Source organism: Vespa crabro, chromosome 20 (assembly GCF_910589235.1).
Source record: "Vespa crabro chromosome 20, iyVesCrab1.2, whole genome shotgun sequence".
NCBI lineage: Eukaryota > Metazoa > Arthropoda > Insecta > Hymenoptera > Vespidae > Vespa > Vespa crabro.
Genome location: NC_060974.1, coordinates 4,783,007 through 4,803,008, shown reverse-complemented (window position 1 = coordinate 4,803,008; position 20,002 = coordinate 4,783,007). Strand labels below are relative to the sequence as shown.

General features: G+C 39.0%; 2 protein-coding genes and 1 long non-coding RNA gene across 6 annotated transcripts; all 3 read right to left on the bottom strand.

Moving 5' to 3' along the window:
* Positions 1-85: 85 nt before the first annotated feature.
* On the bottom strand, positions 86-3,399 carry LOC124431138 (coiled-coil domain-containing protein 93). Of its 2 annotated transcripts, none has more exons than XM_046978641.1 (13): positions 3,192-3,399; positions 3,012-3,125; positions 2,773-2,867; positions 2,575-2,686; positions 2,350-2,511; positions 2,045-2,251; positions 1,892-1,942; positions 1,637-1,741; positions 1,339-1,556; positions 908-1,224; positions 688-808; positions 494-578; positions 86-401 (listed from the first exon to the last, which is right to left on the bottom strand). In XM_046978641.1, the coding sequence occupies exons 1-13, from the start codon at positions 3,240-3,242 to the stop codon at positions 240-242; spliced, it is 1,800 nt and encodes a 599-aa protein (XP_046834597.1). In that variant the 5' UTR covers positions 3,243-3,399; the 3' UTR covers positions 86-239. The 2 variants fall into 2 exon arrangements, with proteins under 2 accessions (XP_046834597.1, XP_046834598.1); XM_046978642.1 differs by having other exon boundaries at positions 3,012-3,143; positions 3,192-3,398.
* Positions 3,400-4,354: 955 nt separating this feature from the next.
* On the bottom strand, positions 4,355-19,388 carry LOC124431140 (proton-coupled amino acid transporter-like protein pathetic). Of its 3 annotated transcripts, none has more exons than XM_046978646.1 (5): positions 18,596-19,388; positions 12,434-12,519; positions 8,830-9,237; positions 8,371-8,749; positions 4,355-8,248 (listed from the first exon to the last, which is right to left on the bottom strand). In XM_046978646.1, the coding sequence occupies exons 1-5, from the start codon at positions 18,650-18,652 to the stop codon at positions 7,658-7,660; spliced, it is 1,521 nt and encodes a 506-aa protein (XP_046834602.1). In that variant the 5' UTR covers positions 18,653-19,388; the 3' UTR covers positions 4,355-7,657. The 3 variants fall into 3 exon arrangements, with proteins under 3 accessions (XP_046834602.1, XP_046834600.1, XP_046834603.1); XM_046978644.1 differs by lacking the exon at positions 18,596-19,388 and adding an exon at positions 13,086-13,848; XM_046978647.1 differs by lacking the exons at positions 12,434-12,519; positions 18,596-19,388 and adding an exon at positions 10,346-10,724.
* On the bottom strand, positions 11,058-12,427 carry LOC124431147. The gene is made up of 2 exons (XR_006943917.1): positions 12,291-12,427; positions 11,058-11,270 (listed from the first exon to the last, which is right to left on the bottom strand). It is a non-coding gene; the product is annotated as an uncharacterized LOC124431147 (long non-coding RNA).
* Positions 19,389-20,002: the final 614 nt, after the last annotated feature.

The following is a 20,002-nucleotide window of genomic DNA, read 5'->3' as shown; positions in this document are numbered from 1 at the left end:
GTATATATACTAGAATTAGTTCTTAATAATAAAACCATTTATGTCTAGGCTGAAAAAGCAAATAAATGAAACGTACTCGAGGAGGTAAAGGTGGATCATATATTTTTTTGTAGTGATCCAAAATAATAAAGACGTGCATTCATAAAAATATGTACAATCGATCATGTATAATGTAAACGTTATGATTAAGAAGCTTTTCCTTGCACAACGAGTTGATTTTGAAAGAAGAAACATGACGTTCATGGGCCACGTAGCTGGGCAAGTAATGCTTCGTTCTTACGACACTCGATGGTAAGCTGTCTGACAGCAACGACATATTTACGTTGCTGCTCTACAAGCGTAACCAATTGTTGACTAAGAGCATCGCGTCTGTTCTTTTCGTCGGCACACCGTTTCTCGACCTGCGCAACAAGAAAACAAAATAAACTTATCATCTATATGCATACATTGGTATATTGTTATGTGTCGAACGAAACGAAATTTTGTTACGCACCATGGCTTTATTGTACTTGACTCTTGCAACGGCGGACTCAAATTGCTCCAAAAATTGTTCTTTACCGCTCGTAGATGCCATCGCTCTGTCGTAAAAGGATTAAAATTATTTCCCTCCATGTAGATAAATGCATTTATGCATTTATGCATTTATCTACATAGTACGAAATAATGCCGATTTCGAGATATACATACTCGTTGTAATTATCCTGTATAGAGTTTAGCAAAGATAATTCTTTGCTTAGATAAAGCTTTGTGTCGTCTAACGTGTTGTACAGCGTGTAATATTGTTTGGTCTCCTTGTGTTTGGCGGATACTATAATAATAGGAATGTTTATGTAATGGAGAATAAAGATATCTAAAAAGAAATGATGTAAAAATGATGCGATGCGAGTGCCAAAGATGGCTCTACAACCTTGATTGTAAAGTTCCATGAACCTTCTCTGATATTGAGTCAATTCAGATCTTCCTGGTACATCATCCAATTGTCTGGTCAAAGAAGCAATGATTCTATTCCCTTTGGCCAACTCCAATCTCGCCTTAGCCACTACTTTCTTTTGCTCCTCGTATTCCTTAACTCTGTCTTCTTCCTCCGTTGGTACTACATCGTTGATTTCTTTTAACATACCTCGAAGTAGATCAAAATCAGATTTGCATTGCTCTCGAAACTTTTGTTCTTGATCTTTTAAACCATCGTGCACCAATAAAAGTTCTTCCAATCGTTTAAAAATACTACGATATAAAAGAAGATAAAGGTGGGGATAGACAATTTTTCTAATAAAACATTCCCATTTTGCGTCGTCATAATTATAGAAAATAAAAATATCAAAGATACTTTATTAATACCTATCATTTTCGTTAATTCCTATTTCTTGTGCCTTCTTAAAGGAACGTTCAAGATATTCCCTTTGTTTATAGCATTGATTTGTTTTATCTATCATCTCCGAGGCTTTACTTGACAAAATATCTCTTTCCTTTGTCAATTTACGAATTCGTGCCTGTAGAGTAGCTTTTTGCTTTTGCAAAGTTATCAGAGCACTGGATGTGCTGGATGCACCATTTTCCTAAAACAATGCGCAGCGACAAAATTATGGCGATAATATAGTTTTTTCAGTGTAACTTTGGTATATTTTCCTTTCATTACCTCCGTTTCAGATATCGATCTTGTTGCATATTTCTCAGCTACCTTGGCTATTTCCTGTGCTTGCATCCCGACGATATTGCCAACCGCGTTCACGCTTAAACGATCCTTTAATAATTTTACATTAGAAGAGCGCGTTACCTTATTATATAATAATCCATATATCGATGAACAATTCAAAAGATTTTTTTTTATACAATTTTACAGAAACTAATAGAACAAATATTATCTTCTCGCTCGAATATCTCATTCACTTACAGAGCTTTCCTCGATAGCTGCCATTGAACCCGCAATTTCTCTTACAGCCGTCTACGTGCACGAAAGAGAAATGTTTTTGCCCAATTAACTTGATTTAATAATGTGAGTGTGCATATATATATATATATATATATATATATGCATCATTGTTACCTTTTCATCGTTCGACCCAGAAATGTCTTTTCTATCGTCTTGCGAAGCTGTCGTCGACTTGGAAGGAGGAAATACATCGGTCTTTGTATTCTGCATATTTCCATGCAAATTGGCGTCATACTCCAAAAGAGTACCAAGAAATCGAGTGGCCTCATCTCTCGCCAAACTATCTTTGTACTTGAATAATCGTCGAGGTTCATATAATCTCTGTAAAGTATTAAAATTAGAAAAATTGATTAGTTTTCTTTTTTGTTTTCAAACATTACAAACCCCGAGAATAAACGTTATTAGAAAGAAACTCTCACTTTGATTGATAAAATATTTTGCATCATATTTTTCTTGGCAGCCGCCGCAGCACTATTTTCGTCTTCCGAGAAAAAATGCTTCTTATGAAATTGATTAATAGCGAAAGAGCGCACGAATCCTGCCATTTCTTTACGCATTTCCATAGAACGCTTTATTAACCACTGAAACGATTGCAAGAGCACATGTAAAAGTAGGTTCGTTAAATTGTCAATGGTTAATTATACCTGAATAACCGGAAATATATGGATACAGTCCAATCCTTGTATTTGATGAGGTTCTATATGGTACGGGCATTTCATTTTTGGCAGCATAACGACAATTTTTTCCGTCAAGGATCTATAAAAAAATTCAAAAATGCTAATAGCTACACCATTACTGCTCTATTAGATTTACCACATTATAATATAATATTCGTCACTTACATTTTCTGGCCGATAGTAAGGTTTTCTCTGAACAATAAGTCCACGTCTACGTCGAAGTTACAAGATTCGATGCACCATGTCATACCACCTATCACCTGTGTAATACAATTGGATATGAAAAAGGCGGATTTTACGATGACTGAAAATAAATTATGAAAAAGTCTGATGAGAGATAAATATTTCTTATGAAAGTGTGTATGTGTCGTAAACAAACAAAGTTTTCTAGCTATATGTGATACCTTGTCAAAATTTGATATACCCTTTATCCTGGCTCGAAAATATCCAGCAGCCACGAGAAGATCAATAATTTCTTGTAACTTTGTCGTTTGTTCTTCATCTTCGCGTATATCGGTCTAAAGGAAAAATATGATCTTTCAATTTGTTGGTTAAATAAGCGATCGAACAGAAAGAATGCATACTTCTGTTGTCTCTGAACTTTTAGATACTTTTCTTGATGTATCGTTCAACATGGCCACTGAATAATTATATTGTCATAACTAATGAAAATATGGGATTCTAATTAAAAACTGATAAATTCAACTTTTGTTCATCGTTTGATAAACGAAATCAAGCGATAAGCGCAAGAAACACCTATGTAAGATTACAGTTATAATACTGTAACAGTGCTTCCAATCTCATAACTTGAAATATCCCTTTAGGAAATTCAAAAATTCCTTTCCGTTTCTTTTCTTTACCAGAATAGAGATAAGATCTGAGACGACATATGATGCATTACTCTTCTTACACAATAACAATAACAATAGTAATAATTTTTCAATTATATAATAGATATCGATTTTGGCTATCTTTTATGGAACACCGTGAAAATGATCGCAACGACAAGTATAAGAAGGAAAAAAGAACAATTATTAATCTTAGACATATTTCCTCGAATAATAGCATATAAATATTATATATAAAATCAAAAGTAATTTCAAAAAATATTTGATTAACTTAATATGAGACAGTTATCATATATAATTAATTTATTCAAGTGGAGTGTGTGTTCTTTACCAATAAGCAATGATAATTTATTATCCTACATTAATTATCTTACTCTTTTTCACATATATCTCGACGTCGCGATAAATTATTAAAAGGTGTACAGCCCAAAAGCTGATTTTTAAAGCTATTTTTAAATGACGTTCATTCTACCGCGCAATTCATTACGAAATTTCAAGCAAAATGAAGGATCACTTTTAAAATGGCGTCTAGCTCATTAAAAATGTTTTCATTTCTAAAACCTAATGGAGATCGATTCCAAAGATTTTTTTACACCTGACATACTGTTAATAATGTTAATGCTTAAGTCGCCTTTAATGTGTAAAAATTAAATGACTTGAGAAATAATCGAATGTTCGAAACCACATGTGTGAAAAAGCTAAAGGTTCTATTAGGTTTTATTAATATATTAGATATTTAACAATATAAGTAGTGGCAGAAAAATGTTTACGCTATTTTATATCTAAATGTTTCATGGAAAATAATTAAAAGATTACCTCTCAAGTTATCGGATCTCCCAATAAAAAGTATTACAAGTACCGCATAATCCCTACGCGATTATGTTAAAAGATGGACAATCTTTTGTATTTCCTTGTTTTTTTCTTTTTTTTTTTTTTTCTTCTTCTTTTTTTATTCGTTCAAAAGGAGTGGTACAAAGTATTTAGTATATGTAAGGGTCGGAATTACAATATTTATACGTCGAGCATTCCTCTCCTTACTTTCGCCCATACGCGTTGTCTCTTTATCTTCACTTTTGATAATTATAATCACGCCTAATTATAATTATAATTTCTCAAGAAATACAATAAACGGAAACATACAAGAAGCAGAAAGCGCGAGAGATATATAATTAATAATTATCGAAATAAAATCGAAATTGTTACTCACGGGAATCCATCTGACCGTATTATGTATAATATTGAAAATAATTTCTATCCCTCTAGAAATATTAATAATCAATTAATTGGAATAAGCGTTGATATAACTTAATATAGATTGCAAAGATTTCAATGTCTATATATCCTTTATAATTATGAAGATAATCGCTTGATATAAATTTAGACAGGGGTAAAAACGATGCGTCTTCAATGATGACATCCTTTAGAGAAGCGAAGAGTACTCACGAATTATGCCACCGATCGTTATGCGCGATCTTAAAGTACATTTTTTTTCTCTCGAACATCGCCCTTATAAATAACACTTCAATCAAGATCCCGTCTCCATAGAGATTAATAACAAACCAAATCGCAGTAGCATGATACTATGTCATATACGATTACATACTTATCAATTCAAGTAATTATATTATTTTCTATCTTCCGACCGACGATATTGCACACGCATTTCAATACGGATCACGTAGCGATACATTGTATCGATTAAAAAGAAATTCTCTCTTAATAAGGGCACATTTTTGTTCACTCACATTAGCTTATCTTGAGATTATTTGGATTCATGGGATGGGCGTATGGTTCGTATATTCATCGATTAACTTAGAAAAATATATTTCATTTGGTTCTTAACGTTTGAAATAATGAGAATTGCGCAAAAAGATGGCATCCAACGATCAGAACAAATCAAACAACCGATTACGATTGAGATCACCCAAAGAGCCATTTACACAGCTAGGCGAATTATAAAAAGTAACGCATTGAAAAAGAAAAGTATCTGCAAGTTGATTTATTTATTAAATATAACGCTTATATTTATAATGATAGATAAATTAACAATTTGGGCAAAGAAAAAGACATTTGCATAAGTAAATTTTAATCTACTCGCATGATAATAAATTTCGATAAACTCTTATAAAACGAGAAAAAAGTCATTAAAAGTTGGCATTAAAGGTTGCGTTTAAGTGTTTGCACATTATATATACGGACTATAACAACATGCATACCATATATTAAATTAATGTGCGATTAAGCGTGATTGTAGAATATAATTTCTATGTCAAATAGTCGATGCTTGATATATCGAAAGAATGATTTGTAATCAATAAAGCACGTTATATGTCCTTTTACCAATTTAAACGGTCGACTCAAAAAGAGACTTATCCACGGTCTAAATATCAATGTTGCTTCTTCTTTTTCGTTTTTTTTCTTTTTTTTTTGTTTTTCGCAAAAACAAACAATCGAATTGAATATGACAATCGCATTAATACTGTATAAGAATCACAGCGATGAAGTTATTGTATAACGACATTTACAATTATTGTCAACATCATAGCATCGACTAATCATCTTTTGTCTCGCATTATTTGCGTTTCTCTTTTATTTACAACGGTCCTTCTACGTTATTAAATGCGTCCTAGTACGTATATAAATGGTTATTGTCGAACACCCCCAAGTTGTATACAACAACAAAGAGAGATACATGTAAGACGCTGAAAGAGCAAACTCCCGGTGCGTCTAATTTTTCTTCGTCGCGATATACGTACGTATGGTACATATAAATACATAGGACTCATCGAATGACCGATTGTGTAGTAATGGCACCGCTCTTGTAAGATTATCGATGGGATTATCGATAGAAAGGGCACCAACGATTATTATAATCTTACGGATCATAGCTTTTTTATTCTTTCCAAACGAATATCGTTTGGAAGGACTCTGGTCTCAATTCTCCGTTGGTAATCAAGTTTTGAAAGAAAACTCTAATAAATGCTCTATTTCGAAATGTAAGTCCAATATACGACCATGTTGAAACAATTGTGCAAAGATCTACGAAATCTCTCTTTAATATTAAAAACCAGAGGCACGTGCGTTTTTCTCTATATATCACTTTTATTCGTTTTAGTCGTTACTTCCATTATGACGGACTAGCAAACGCACATTGGACGGCAATGTTATAGCCGTCTTGATTAGCGCATCTTACAATTAATCGATAATCTTTTGTACGATTTCGTGCATCATGCACTAGGAACAGATCAGTGGCTTCCGTCGATGACGATGCGACGATCGATTTCGTCCTCTTCCTGTCTCCTTCACCGTCCCTTCTTTTTTTCTTTTTCTTCTTTTTTTTCCCCTACTTTCAAATACGCAAAAAAACTTTCGAAAGAGAGTAAGAGCAAAGCATATGCATTAACGCGGCAAACGAATTTCCCTTTTACTCGTAATTTACTCTGCATCGCATCTGCGATTTTCAACGAATATATAAGTATAGTAATTGTAAGGTTTATCAACTTTACGTCAAGAGGAAGATATAAAAGACATTTTAAATATAATCCGCGTGATTATGATCAAAACTTGAGCGCGTACAAATTAATTTGCCGTACAAATAATCAACGAAAAATTTCTAAAAGATCCGTCCTACAATTACAGTCGAAGACTCATAATCTCACTGTTGCTTTTTTACAATTGGCACAATCGCATTGATCGTTGGCTTCCCGTCGAACGCCCTTCGTCGAAGCCCGATTGTCGTAGTAATAAAATGTCGTTGGTTTGAAGTCGTAATTAACGAGATGAACTATTATTATATACGACGTGTATTGTACGACGGCGTTCTCGAATGATATCTAGCACAACTTAATAAGAAAAAAGGAATAAAAGTGAAAGCGGAAGGGGGGGGGCGGGGATTTGATTGCGTCCTCATCGTCAATACGATCATCGATATCTATCTATCGGAGATCGTGATAGTAAAGAGAAAAGTATAAGCAACTCGTACTCGTGCTCGCTATTTACTTGTCCTTTTCGGACGTCTTTCTACGCGGCCTTCTTCTTCTTTCTCCTTCCGGGAAGTGGGGACGCGAGCGGACGAGGTGATCGCAGTTGCGTTCGCGAGCGAGCGAGGTTAAGCACAACAACATACCGGGCGTTCCGTAATACGCAACGGAGGATCGTTAATTCGGTCGCATCGCTGCTCCTCGTCTTGCCAAATCTGCTTTTCACTTTTGCTCGATGATCTCCTTGATACTGACGTAAGAGCCGGTTAGAAAGCCAAGCACGCCGAACGAAATGATGGCAATATTCTTCCAAAGTCTCCACTTGTATTTACCAAGGCCGTCGTCTTGTTCCCAAACTGTTACCAATTCTATGACCGACGGGAACATCATTCCAAGAGTCGATAGACAAACCGCACCTACCAGCGAGATGAATGGGCCGAGGGTTGGCATTGCGATAGCAACGGACACCGTGAATATAACCAAAAATATGCGAAGGGAATATTCGGCCATAATCTTTCTCGAGCCAAAGTAATGCCTGATATTTTTCCAAATGATTTCCATCGGTACGTAGAATTGCAAGCCATAAGTAAAGAATATCGCAATGGCGATCATGATCTTCGCCGATTGTGCAAGTATCTCATCCTGTGGCGGATTCAAGGTGATCGAAGCGGCCGTTAGCTCGCCGTATTTCCAATAACCAAAGAAACCGACGGTGCTGTAAAGTAAGACGACGCAGAACATGCCGGTATTTAGGACTCCGGGACAACCGATGAAATGGGTCGGCGTTTTCATGTTGTTCTCCAAGGGCATTACCTGTAGAAAAAAGAAAAAAAAAAAAAAAAAAAAAGGAAAATCAAAGCGCACAGATGAAAATTTGCAAAAGCGAAATTGCGTTTAATATTAAGACGTAAGAACTGTAAATTTGTAATACTTACGACGCCGATGCCCTCGAGAGCGAAGATCGCTGTACCGAAAAACAGGGGAAGTTGAGCCCAGCTCGAAAAGTTTGGCACATCGCTGATCGTTGGTAGATCGGTAAAAATGTAATAGAAAGTTATGCCCATTCCTGTAGCGATCAATATGTTGGCAAGCATTGAAAATGGGGCCAGGTACTTGAGATTTCTCACGAGAGAAAAGACAATGAGGAATGGTAAAAGAGCGGCCATGTATAATCTCAAACGATCAACCGCTTCCCAATCCTCGCCCATTTTCGTGTAATAAGTTACCACCTCTTCGAGATTCGTCGCAATAAATACGATATATACGCAGCAACAACCGATCAGATCGATCACTAGGAAACAGTTGATGGTGGCCCTGAAGGAAGAAAAGATATTAATATTTTCTAACCAAGTCGGAAGAAACGAGGAGGAAGGAAAAATGAAATAAAGTCTCACTTGGCCAGCCGAGCATACTTTTGTACGCTTTCCGGACCAACGAGAAAGGCCGTCTCGGCGACATCAGCGAATCCCAAACTCGGGGTCTGCGTCCTTCTACAAAGATCGTGGGCGCATTTGACCAATATGTGTACGCAATAAGTGCAAATGGCGCCGATGAAGAAAGTCGCAAAAAGACCGAAAACGAGACCAGCATTTCGGAATGCCAATGGCATAGCCAGTATGCCAGTACCGAGACTTCCTTTGAGCAGATGTATCAGCGTATCTAAATCCGAGGTAGGATGAGCCAATTTTCGATGCTCGAATGGATCGTAAAGTGCTGCTTCTTCGTCGTTTTGACGTTCCACGAGAGGCAAAGTCGATCCGTTCGTCACGGTGATCGGTACATCATTTTTCTCGCACTTGTATCTGTAAAACCGCGAACGTTAGCCCGGATTCTAGGAAGAAAGTCTTCGATCTGTCGTATCGAATCTACATCTTTAAATATGCATACACGTACATACATATATATGTACGTATGATTATATATCTAGGTATACACATAGGTATTATGCGCATGGAAAAAGGAAGTTGTTCTCTTTTATTCCGCGATAACACGACAAAGCTTGTGCGAAGAAGGGTGAGGAACGTTGCGTTTTCCTTTTTTCTCAAAAGTCTCTCTCTATTCGTTTCGTTTTTTCTTTTTCCATATAAATACCTTTTAGGATTCGCGTCTATGACTGTTTCTCATTGTTGCAAAGAAAAAGGAGTCAAAAAAGAAAAAGGTGTGGGAGTCGGAGAATAAAGAAAAGGAGAATGAAGACGAGGAGAGGCAAAAAAAGCAAAGGACATATAAGAGAAACAAAGAATACAAACCCACGCAAGCATGCTTGTACGTGTGTATGTATTAACTAATGAAAAGGACGAAGAAGTCTAAAATGGATAGCGATAGAGTAATATATGTGAAGGGGGATTCGACGAAAGAGCGAAAGCTGTGAAAAAAGAAATAAATGCTCGGAGAATGAAACCGAAGGTTCGCGACGAGGATTTTTTACAAATTTTATGCGAAACGTAATGGAAAAAAATAGTCGATGGATATAATGAAAAAGAAAACATATCAGATAAAAGCGAGAGGAACATTCTATCGCGAATTGAACTTGATCTCTCTTTTCAATGACGAACGAGAGCGAGCTACGAACGTTGATGAATGAAAGTCGATGAATGTTGCGAGTATACAGAGATTCGATATCGGCGCGTCGCGCCCTTTCTCTCTCTTCCTTTCTCTCTCTCTCTCTCTCTCTCTCTCTCCCTCCCTCCCTCCCTCTCTCTCTCTCTCTCTCTCTCTCGCGCTCTCTCGCTCTCCATCTCTACTTTCCTTCTAAACCTTCCTTCCTATCGAAAGAAATCTCGTACGCGCATAGAGAACGGCGCGGCCGTTGTTGGCAGGGCGAAGGTAAAGAGAGACGATTCGTGTAAAAAAATTGTATATAAAAAATCATGTAAAAATAGATAGAGGTGTGTATAGGTATATAGGTACCCATTAAGGTGCGTGCGGTAGTTTCTCTTCGTAGTCGTCCGAAGCTTTCTGTCTCGAGAAAGCTCCGAATGGAGCTTACGTCCTTGTTGGACGCAACGCATGTCAGGTCAGGCTCAGAGGAAGCTGCCACCACCGCACTGCATCGCAAAAGACGCAACCCAGCGCCAAGACGCAGTACGACGACAAACAGGCCTTCTTTGCTTTCTGACTATTGCTCTCTGGACTTTGCCGAGAACGATTAAACCGCGTCTTTAAAACGCGCCGTCTCTCCATGACGACGACGACGACACATGGTCTTTTTCTCTCTTTCTGTCTTTCTCATTTTGCATAATTCGTGCCAATTCATTCTTTTCTCATTTTTTCCCTTCCGTTTCGCTCTCTCACTATATCTCTCTCTCTCTCTCTCTCTCTCTCTCTCTCTTTCTCTCTCTCTCTCTCTCTCTCTCTCGCTCCGTCTCCCTCTTTCGCGCTATTTCTCTCTGTCTATTTATCTCTTTTTTGACTTTACGTGCTTGAAAATTCAAAATTAACACGTCCATGTCGACTTTGTCCGTATTATCTGTCTTTCGTCGGTACGTCGTGTCATTTCGCGTCGCGGTCGCGTTTACGCGGATGTCTGCACACAACCGTTCGTTTTTTTTCATTGTCTGCTCATCGGACAATGAGAGACGTTCGATGATTTTGTTTTGCATTTTTTTTTGTTTTTACACACACACACACACACACACACACACACACACACATATATATATATGTATGTATGTATGTATGTATATGTATACGTATATGTATACGTATATATATATATATATATACAACTGCGATGCAATCGAATGATATCGTCTTATCTATCTTTCTCTCTTTTGTTACTCGCAGAGCACACTTTGTTCGAGCCCGAATATATGCCCGGAGTTTATACACGAGTCTGGAATCATATAAATGCACATATTATACAGTAAAGACAGATCGTTTATCCTTTAAAATTAGACTATTTCGTTCTTCGATTTGCATACCGCATGACCTCAACACGAAGCATTCCTGATTCATGAGGAAAAAATCTCGGGACAATTTCCTCTGCTGCACCCTCCCATTTACGCGAGCAATATAATTTCATCACTCCCGCAGCATAATGCTATTTTTGTTCTAGCTGGCATCCTTCGGGCCATCTTTCAACGCGTATACATAAAACGTACCACAGGATCGAAGAATAAATATCCTATATGACGCTGAATATGACGATATTAAGTAGGAGAAAATCGATGGGTCGGTCGAAAAGACGTAAATGTTTGAAATAGATTTGCATAACGAAAAGCGCATCGCTTAGAAAGAAAATAAATTATTTCGTAGCAATAACTAGACGGCCGCGATAGTGTCAAAGATCAAGCATGACGTATAATAACCAATAAGTGGCCGCATTCCCTGATGCAATACTTGCCGATGTTTTTGTTAATGCTTGATAATGATATAATAACGAGAGATTAAGTACGAGCGCGAAAAAGACGCCAAGGGTGCAGCAAGAACGCAACGCTCCGTTTGATTCGACCAAAGAATTCAAAGAGCAAAACGCTTCGAGGTCGTCGAATTTGAGAAAGGACAGTCGCTCTCTGTTTTTTCCGTAGCGTTATGAAAAAAGGAAAGAAAAGAAAAGATAAAAAAAGACGAAAAAGAAGAAAGGAAGAAGAAGAAGAGAAAAAGAAAAAGGAAGCGATTGCTACTACATTACTCGAAGTTAAATCGAAACTTACGCATTTTCGCGACTATTCAACTCGATTCGTGATCAGGAAGCGTTCCTTGCGGCAGTTACGCAACGATTTTTTTACATCAGCGATCAGGCGGTATGCAATGACAAGGAGGTATAAAAAAGAAAAAGGGTACACAGAGAGTGAGAGAATAAACATATAACGAGATGCAATGCACAATATATGATCCTCGGGGTGTCACTCACGTTCGCTCGAGCGCGGAGCAATTGGATTTGGCAATAAAGCAATGGCGATGATCGATCGTGGTAGCGGATAGCGTAATCGAACTCTCGATTATCACCGAACCACCACTTGTTCGATTTCGTAACTTCAACTTGGAAACACTTACTTGAGGACAATCATGTCTGACAGTTCAGTTTTCACACCGTGCTTCTTTGGGTCGTATTCCGCTATCATCGGGCGCATGGGCGTCCTCTGTAAGAAGAAAAAAAAGGAAAAAGAAAATGGATAAATAAATAAAAATGAGTAAATGGCAAATTTATCGTCGAACGATTAGAAAAATGTTAATACGCGGGGGATAAGGTTTAGTACGACGACGAAGCCGGCAATTGGTCGCACGATGCAATGCCGGGTCAACTCGACTCGACTCGACTCGACTCGACTCGACTCGATTCGAGTTCGTTGGACCCGTCTACGAGCTATTCCAAGATTCGAGAGTTTCGAAAGCAAAACATACACGAGAACATCGGTGAATATTTCAGGCGGCAGGGAACTAACGCCTAAAGCTCTCTGTTAGAGATCGTTGATTACGAAAGATATATATATATATACATATATATATATATATATATATATATATATATATATATATATAATGAGAGAGAGAGAGAGTTAGCGAATTAATCGAGAAACAGGAGCCGCCTTTCGTACCGCGTTCATCGACGCGACCTATTCGATATTATTATCGTTGAAAGGCGCCAATATCTATCATCGAACTATCTCTAAAGGACGCCTATATAAATGTTTCGCTCGTTATTCACCCTAATTCGAGATCGATCGTTGCTCGATGTCATGGAGAGAGAACTCATCTCCACGTCGTGCACGCTATCCGTATTTCCCATTTTAGCTTCGTCTCCTAGGTCTTCCCCCTTTAGCCTCGGTCTTCTCTCAATATTTTTTGCTCGATCTGGCTCGAAGCGCGGACCGAAAACGCGTCTCGAAACGGCGAAGACGCACTGCTATCTATACTTTTACTCTCACTCGCGACTCGAGACTTTGAGCTAGAATCAAAAGTATGCCCGCGAAATAGCTTGGAATTTCGGTCTTTCTTCGATCCACTGTCGCGATCTGTATATCCTTTCGGGGAATCGCCGCCAAAGGAAGAACATATTTCTTTTTGAATTAAAAACAATCGACCCGCAGGACGATCGTTAAACGACGATAAAAATGAATGAGGAGCGTGAACGCGTCGATCCGATGGCCCTCCTCGATGACCGTTGTCTAGATTCTCTTTCTCTAACCGAGATGATCGTTTGTGCGGACCCGTAACCGCGACGTAGAAAAGCGCGGATCGTTGCCAAATCTTTCGGCAATGTCCCGAGGACGGAACGACTCTTTATATACGACGAACGAAAATAGGAAGAACAAATAGACGCGTGTCTACTTCACGTGAGTAAGCGTCTATGCTCTCTCTCTCTCTCTCTCTCCCTGCCAACCATCTGTGAGATCGCTAACGAAAACTCCAGGGAATTGGCTTTGCTATCGAGCGCATTGAATCACTTCTCGACGTTTGACCATCCATTTAGAATCGTTTCCCCTTTGTCCCCGGATTCCTTCTATGCAAAAATAAAACTACCTCTTCTCTCCCTCTCTCTCTCTCTCTCTCTCTCTTCTTTTCTAAGATCTAACGCGTACGCGCGCGCGCGCGAGAGAGAGAGAGAGAGAGAGACAGGTGTCATCGCCCACGTCGATCTTTATTTTCGATCGTCAGCCCGAGCTCGTTTCTTTTACGTTACTAATGGAAACGTACGAAGAATAATCTCCACGATAACGTCATAACTTTTCTCGGATAGCTGCAATTTTTCCAAGGGAAAAATACAACCGAGTTGTATCTTGTCGCGTGATCTTTCCGCTTTTATGCGGTGATATCGTACTACGATAGAGATAGGATATGGCGCCGAGTGGCGCCGGACAACGCACGGCTCGAATCTTTTGCCGAATCTATTTAGAGCGTACGACGCGGCGCCTTGGCAAAGAAGTAGCAAGGTACAACGTGTCGTTTTAACATAAGAGGAACGATCGAAGAGAAGCCTCCTTCTTCCAAGAAACGATTATCTATATTCCGATATACCCTATCACAATCGTAATATTTTGTTTACGCATTGTCGTTTTTATATCCGGCTCCTTCTAAAGTAAAAGAGTGATAGAAAGGATATCTCCATTCTCCCCCGCGAATCATGTTATATAACATACTTTCACGGTCGACACATTATCTTACACGTTAACGGTCATGCAATCGCCGCAAGATAAGCTTTATGAACTTTCATCGGGAAAATAACCAGTTTCTGTGTCTCACGATGAAAAGACAATTATATCCTCGTAGACACGTGCAAGACATCGATAAGACATCGATATAAAATTTTCCAATACCGTACGTTCGTCTATAACGATACTTTATTGATAATTTTATACTAATTTCTCAGAAATCCCTGAACGAACGGAAGGAATATTGGAAGTAGCAGTGAGCCGAGATTCGAGTGAATCAAACGTGAATGTGAGTGATTAGCCTCAAAGAGAGCCAAAAGAGTCATTAATTCCGTCATAGATATAATATTTATCCGGATAGGTTTCTCTCGCAGTAAAACGTGCGTGACTTTCAAAGATAAAGCGGGGAAACTCGTGCTCGAATAACGATATCCCTTCGAGTAGAGAGGGTTATCGAGCGACGCGACTCTTTCAAATTCAAACTACGAATATATATATATATATACATATAAACAGGATATCTGCTCGTAATAGGACTCGCTCGTCTCTGGTCTAATTGGGAGAGAATTCTTCGAAGAGAGTTAAAGATAGAGAGAAAAATAGAGATAAACAATCGCACGGGATCAATTTGATCGACGAATTAAGAGTGGACCGTCACTCGATTCTAAATCCTTCTCAAAGCGCAATTTCGTTATTGATTCGAGTCGTACCGTAATTGCGAGAACAAGGACCAGTTTCGCTTTAAGAAACGCGACTAGGTCTTATCAATCGAGTGACTCTTTTAGTATATAGGTCTCTCGATTAAAAGAAATTATAGGGATCAAAGGTGGTGGAAGCGTCCTTTGGTTGTAGGGTTGTACGAATTGAAAGCGATTGGACAAAACACGAACGGGACGAAGTCGATTGCGAGCGACCGAGATTAATGCGTCGTGTTACCGGCGTCATCCGGCGCGATGACAATTAACGAATCTGCGAATAACGTCACATCCTCATATCATCTCGTCTCTCGCCCTCCGACGCGGTTGACCGCGTGCGATTTACGCTGGCGTGAACATGCGGGATGCGCGTGGGAGGAAAGCACGTTTCTCCTTTGCCCCTGAATTACGAGCGTGCGCGTTCGCCGGCACTTATTCGAACGACGTGGATCACGGTGAACTGGTTGGCAACAGCATTGACCTTCTTAATCCGCTCGCGTGTTTTGGCCTCATCGAGGAGGAACGTCCATCCCTTTTCATCCAACTACACACCCCTTCCAACTATTAGACATCGAGTGGTGGTAGAAACATCGTACCGGTCGTTTCGCGTGATTTCTCCGCGAACGGTGAACCCTTTCCAATCTCGTATCTCTCTTTCTTCCGGTCGATTTCGTGCGATACGGAGTAACGGTAAATCGTTACGTCGCGTCTCGTCTCTGGCTATGACGATTCATTATTCCACTTGGCTATTCTTTCTCTACATTACTTTCATTCCTTTCCCAACTTAGTTCGCATATACGTGTATATATATATATATATATATATACATATAGAAGAAGGTACGGACGATGATACATTTCTCATCGACGACGTCAAAATCGATTATTTCATTCTCTTATTTTCTTTCGAAAGAAAAACTCGTCGTTCCGTCTAAATAAATTTTGCGATAGAAAATTTCATCTCGGAAGGAACGGATAATGACCATCATCGTTGTCCTATGATGGATAATTATGTAAATATCTTGACGGAAGTAAAGCGCGAAAAAGACAAAATACTGCGTATAATAGGACGGCGTCATGCTAAAAGAATCGCACAGCTTGCAAGAGAGAGAGAGAGAGAGAGAGAGAGAGAGAGAGAGAGGGAGAGAGAGAGAGAGAGAGAGGTATGGTAGCTGAAGGGTAGGGACAAATATCATTGGGAAAGAGGGGAGAAACGAGTAGCAAAGTTCAGGCATTGGCGATCGGACGGAAAGAAGGGGGAGAAAGGAGTGGTGATAAAGGTGCGAAGGGGGAACCGAAGGTGCGCCTTCCTAAGAGAGCAAGAAAAAAGACGGACAGAGGCAGTAAGGTAAAAGAAAAAGAAATACAAAAGATAGGGGGAAAGCATCGACGAGAAAATTTCCATGACGTGGCTATGTAGCCGCCGTGTACTCTTCGTCGCGATGTATGTATGTATACGTGTTTCTATGTATCGATGGATGGACGGCGTACATGCATGTACATGCATTTACATATAAATATACTTTGTCATTATTGCATTACATTACGTACGTTACATATTCGTTGACACGTCATCATCGTGCCAAACGATCGACCTAGGTCCTAAGCGCGCGCTCTCTCTCTCTCTCTCTCTCAATCTCGCCCCGCTCGAATTCGGTCGAACCGGTTCTAAAACGACTGCTACTTGCGCCGCGAAAGAAAAAACGCCGGACAGCCGAGGTACTCGAGAAAATGGCAAACGGCTTAAGAAGAGATCTTGGCTAAAGGCAAAGTCCTTCGCCGATCTTCTTCCATTCTCTACTACGTCTCCTCCTATACTTTCCTACTTTCTCCAAAAGTTTTATTTCCGTTCGGTCGTCAATTAATTCTTTATCGTACGTATGAATCTACGTAAACGTCTCATGTGCCCCCTATCCACGTGCTCGATAAATCAATAATTCATTTATTAAAGAAAAGTATCTTGGAACATATCCAAATAATAATCTTTGGTCCTGATCCGAAGACTATCGCTATGAGATCGCTATTAAGAGTTTTACATTTTTAATAGGACGCAGGAATTGCTGTTTCGAAGGGAAAAAAAAGAAGGAAAAAAGGAAGGAAAAGGAAAAAAAGATATTCTTTCTAGGAAGAAAGAAACCGCAAGGAAGTTGCGATAAACGGGCGAAACAGGATGAATACTTTTTCAATACGATTAAGCGATTATTTCAAAAGTTAAAAAGACTAGATGAAAAGGGGATTGTCGTATGTAGATAATTTCTTATCAAAGAGAAATGTTTGATTCATCGATAGACATAACGATAAAATCGTAATCGTATCGATCGATTACGTATACTTTCGTGATAAAAAGTAAGAGATAATGGTTGTACCGAATCTTAAAGGAATAATCGTAATTTGTTTTTAATGCGCGATCGATTTGTCTTTATGTCTCGACGAAAAGAAAATTTCTCGATTTTTATCGTTACGAATATCTGCGACGTTCGATTAGAAAAATGATATTTCGCCTTAATAAATTGGCTGCCCCGATTATTGGCAATTTTGTCGCGATTATTGGCACCCGGTAATACGATTTATTAACGCATGGGCGAATTTATTATCGACGATACGACGAATAGTTACGCTCTAACCAAAAAGAAACCAAGAGAGATTGCGCAAAAATGTCACCGATTTGCGAAATATACTATCAAACGACAGTCTCTGAATCTCAAATGGGATATATTACATCGGTGTGCAAAATTGCCTCTGCCGATTTCCTCAGATTCATACGAAATTCAAAATTTTACAGATCGATGATAAATTACTTTTCTTTTAAACAAAAACTTATTTTTCACGTATCGACGTTTTTATCAATGTCACGTGGCCGTCATCATTGAACCAGGTAAGAAATATTTCTACTGATTGAGTCAATAGCGATAATCGCGTGACATCGATGTGATAGAGAAAAAAAAATCATTTTTATCGAATAATCACTTGGCGTTAAACGTACTATATAAACAATAGAAAAAAGTTGTTATTTTTATGACATTATATAGGTACAAAACTTTAGACGCAATATTTCTTTGAATAGTACTGACGGACGATCCAAGATAACGACTATTTAAAAGAATTTATTTATTTATCTGAAGATATTATCTCTTTCTTTTAATTACCAACGAACGAGTTTAAAATGTCGGAAGCGAATCGACAAAGAGCTCTTTTATCTATTGTAAATCGATCGCTTCTTTTTCTCCACTTGTTCCGTTCGTTCGCGTCTTCCCATTACGCAACGCTGTTTAATGAAAGTTAAAAAAAGTAACGCTCAAGTCCGGCTAAATTTAGCGCGAGAACGCGGAAGCGTAAAAATACAAAGAAGAAAGAAAATAAATATCTACTCACCTGAAATTTGCCCCCATGTACAGGTGGTGCGCTTTGTTTTTGTATCTTGTGCGACATCTTCCCGAAAACGTACGGAACGTACTCCGTATATCTTCGACTATCCTTGACTTTTCTCAATGAATAATAACCTGAATAAATATACACTTGTATTTACTTTTTATGCGCGTGCGCTTTTCCGCGTGAGCTTTTCTGCGTGCGCTTTCCGCGTACGCTTCTTTTTCAGCTTATTCCTCTCTCTCTCTCTCTCTCTCTCTCTGGGATGGGATCTTCTTTACGACTTAAACTTCCTTCAAACTTTTCGTTTTCACTTTCTAAGCGCTCCTAAATCAAAATGGTATGCAAGATGATAAATAGCCAGACAGCACGTGTACTTGCGTAGACGATAGACCGATGAATACGCACGCGCACGTTAGTTTTCCCTTTTTATGAATATGTATGCGCGCGTATATGCGAGTAAGCGTCTCGTCCCAGCTCGTTTCGTAAGCTAAATTTAATATTAGTAAAATAGAATAAGATAGAGAGACGTCGGCAAATGCGAATGTATTTAAAATAATAGAACACAACGGGAGAAAGTCGAAGAATATCGAAGAATAAAAGATTACTATTTATGAGGTCGAAAGAGTTTTCTTCTTTTATATCTTTCTTTTTTGCGTTGAATTGATTCTAATAAAGGAAGAGTTTGCCGTAGCCACGAGCGTCACGCAAAGACTCAAAGAAGAATGACGACGACGACGATCCACGATGTGGGAGGCCGTTAACGCGGTTCGCCCTGCACCTTTCGCCCCCACCACTTCCCTTCCTTTTCTTTCACCCCTCTTCAACTATTTGCCATCGGCCCTCTCCCCTCCGGTCCCCTTACCGTTTGCACACCCCACCATTGCCACTGCCGTTCATTTTCCTCCGCCGCGCTCTCCTCTAATCCTCGCCTAAGATCGTTACGCGCGCCGCACACGATTACGGTCTCTATCTCATGGCCAAACTTTACGGGCGAACCTTACTTCTTCGACACACAACCATTCTTCCCTCTCCTATTCAAACGTTTCTCTCCCTCTCTTCATTCAGTCTTTCCTTCTCCTCTCTTCTCCCTCTACCATTCTAACCATCACGGTCATGTTTTTAGCTCTCCTCTCTCCTCAAACCTTCCCCATCATCTCTCCTCTTTATTCTCTCTCTCTCTCTCTCTCTCTCTCTCTCTCTCTCTCTATTGATATATTTTACGAGGAACATCGATCTTTTCGTTAGTGCCAGAGATAAGTTTCTTCGATTTGTTTCTTCAACCTGTCACAGCGCAGGTAATAAAAAAAGATGAGAAAACAGGTGGCAAATGCGCTAAATGCGATAAAATAATAATCTCATTGCAAAGGAGAATGAAATTGCGAAAGAATGAATTATCGATCGTTTGTTATG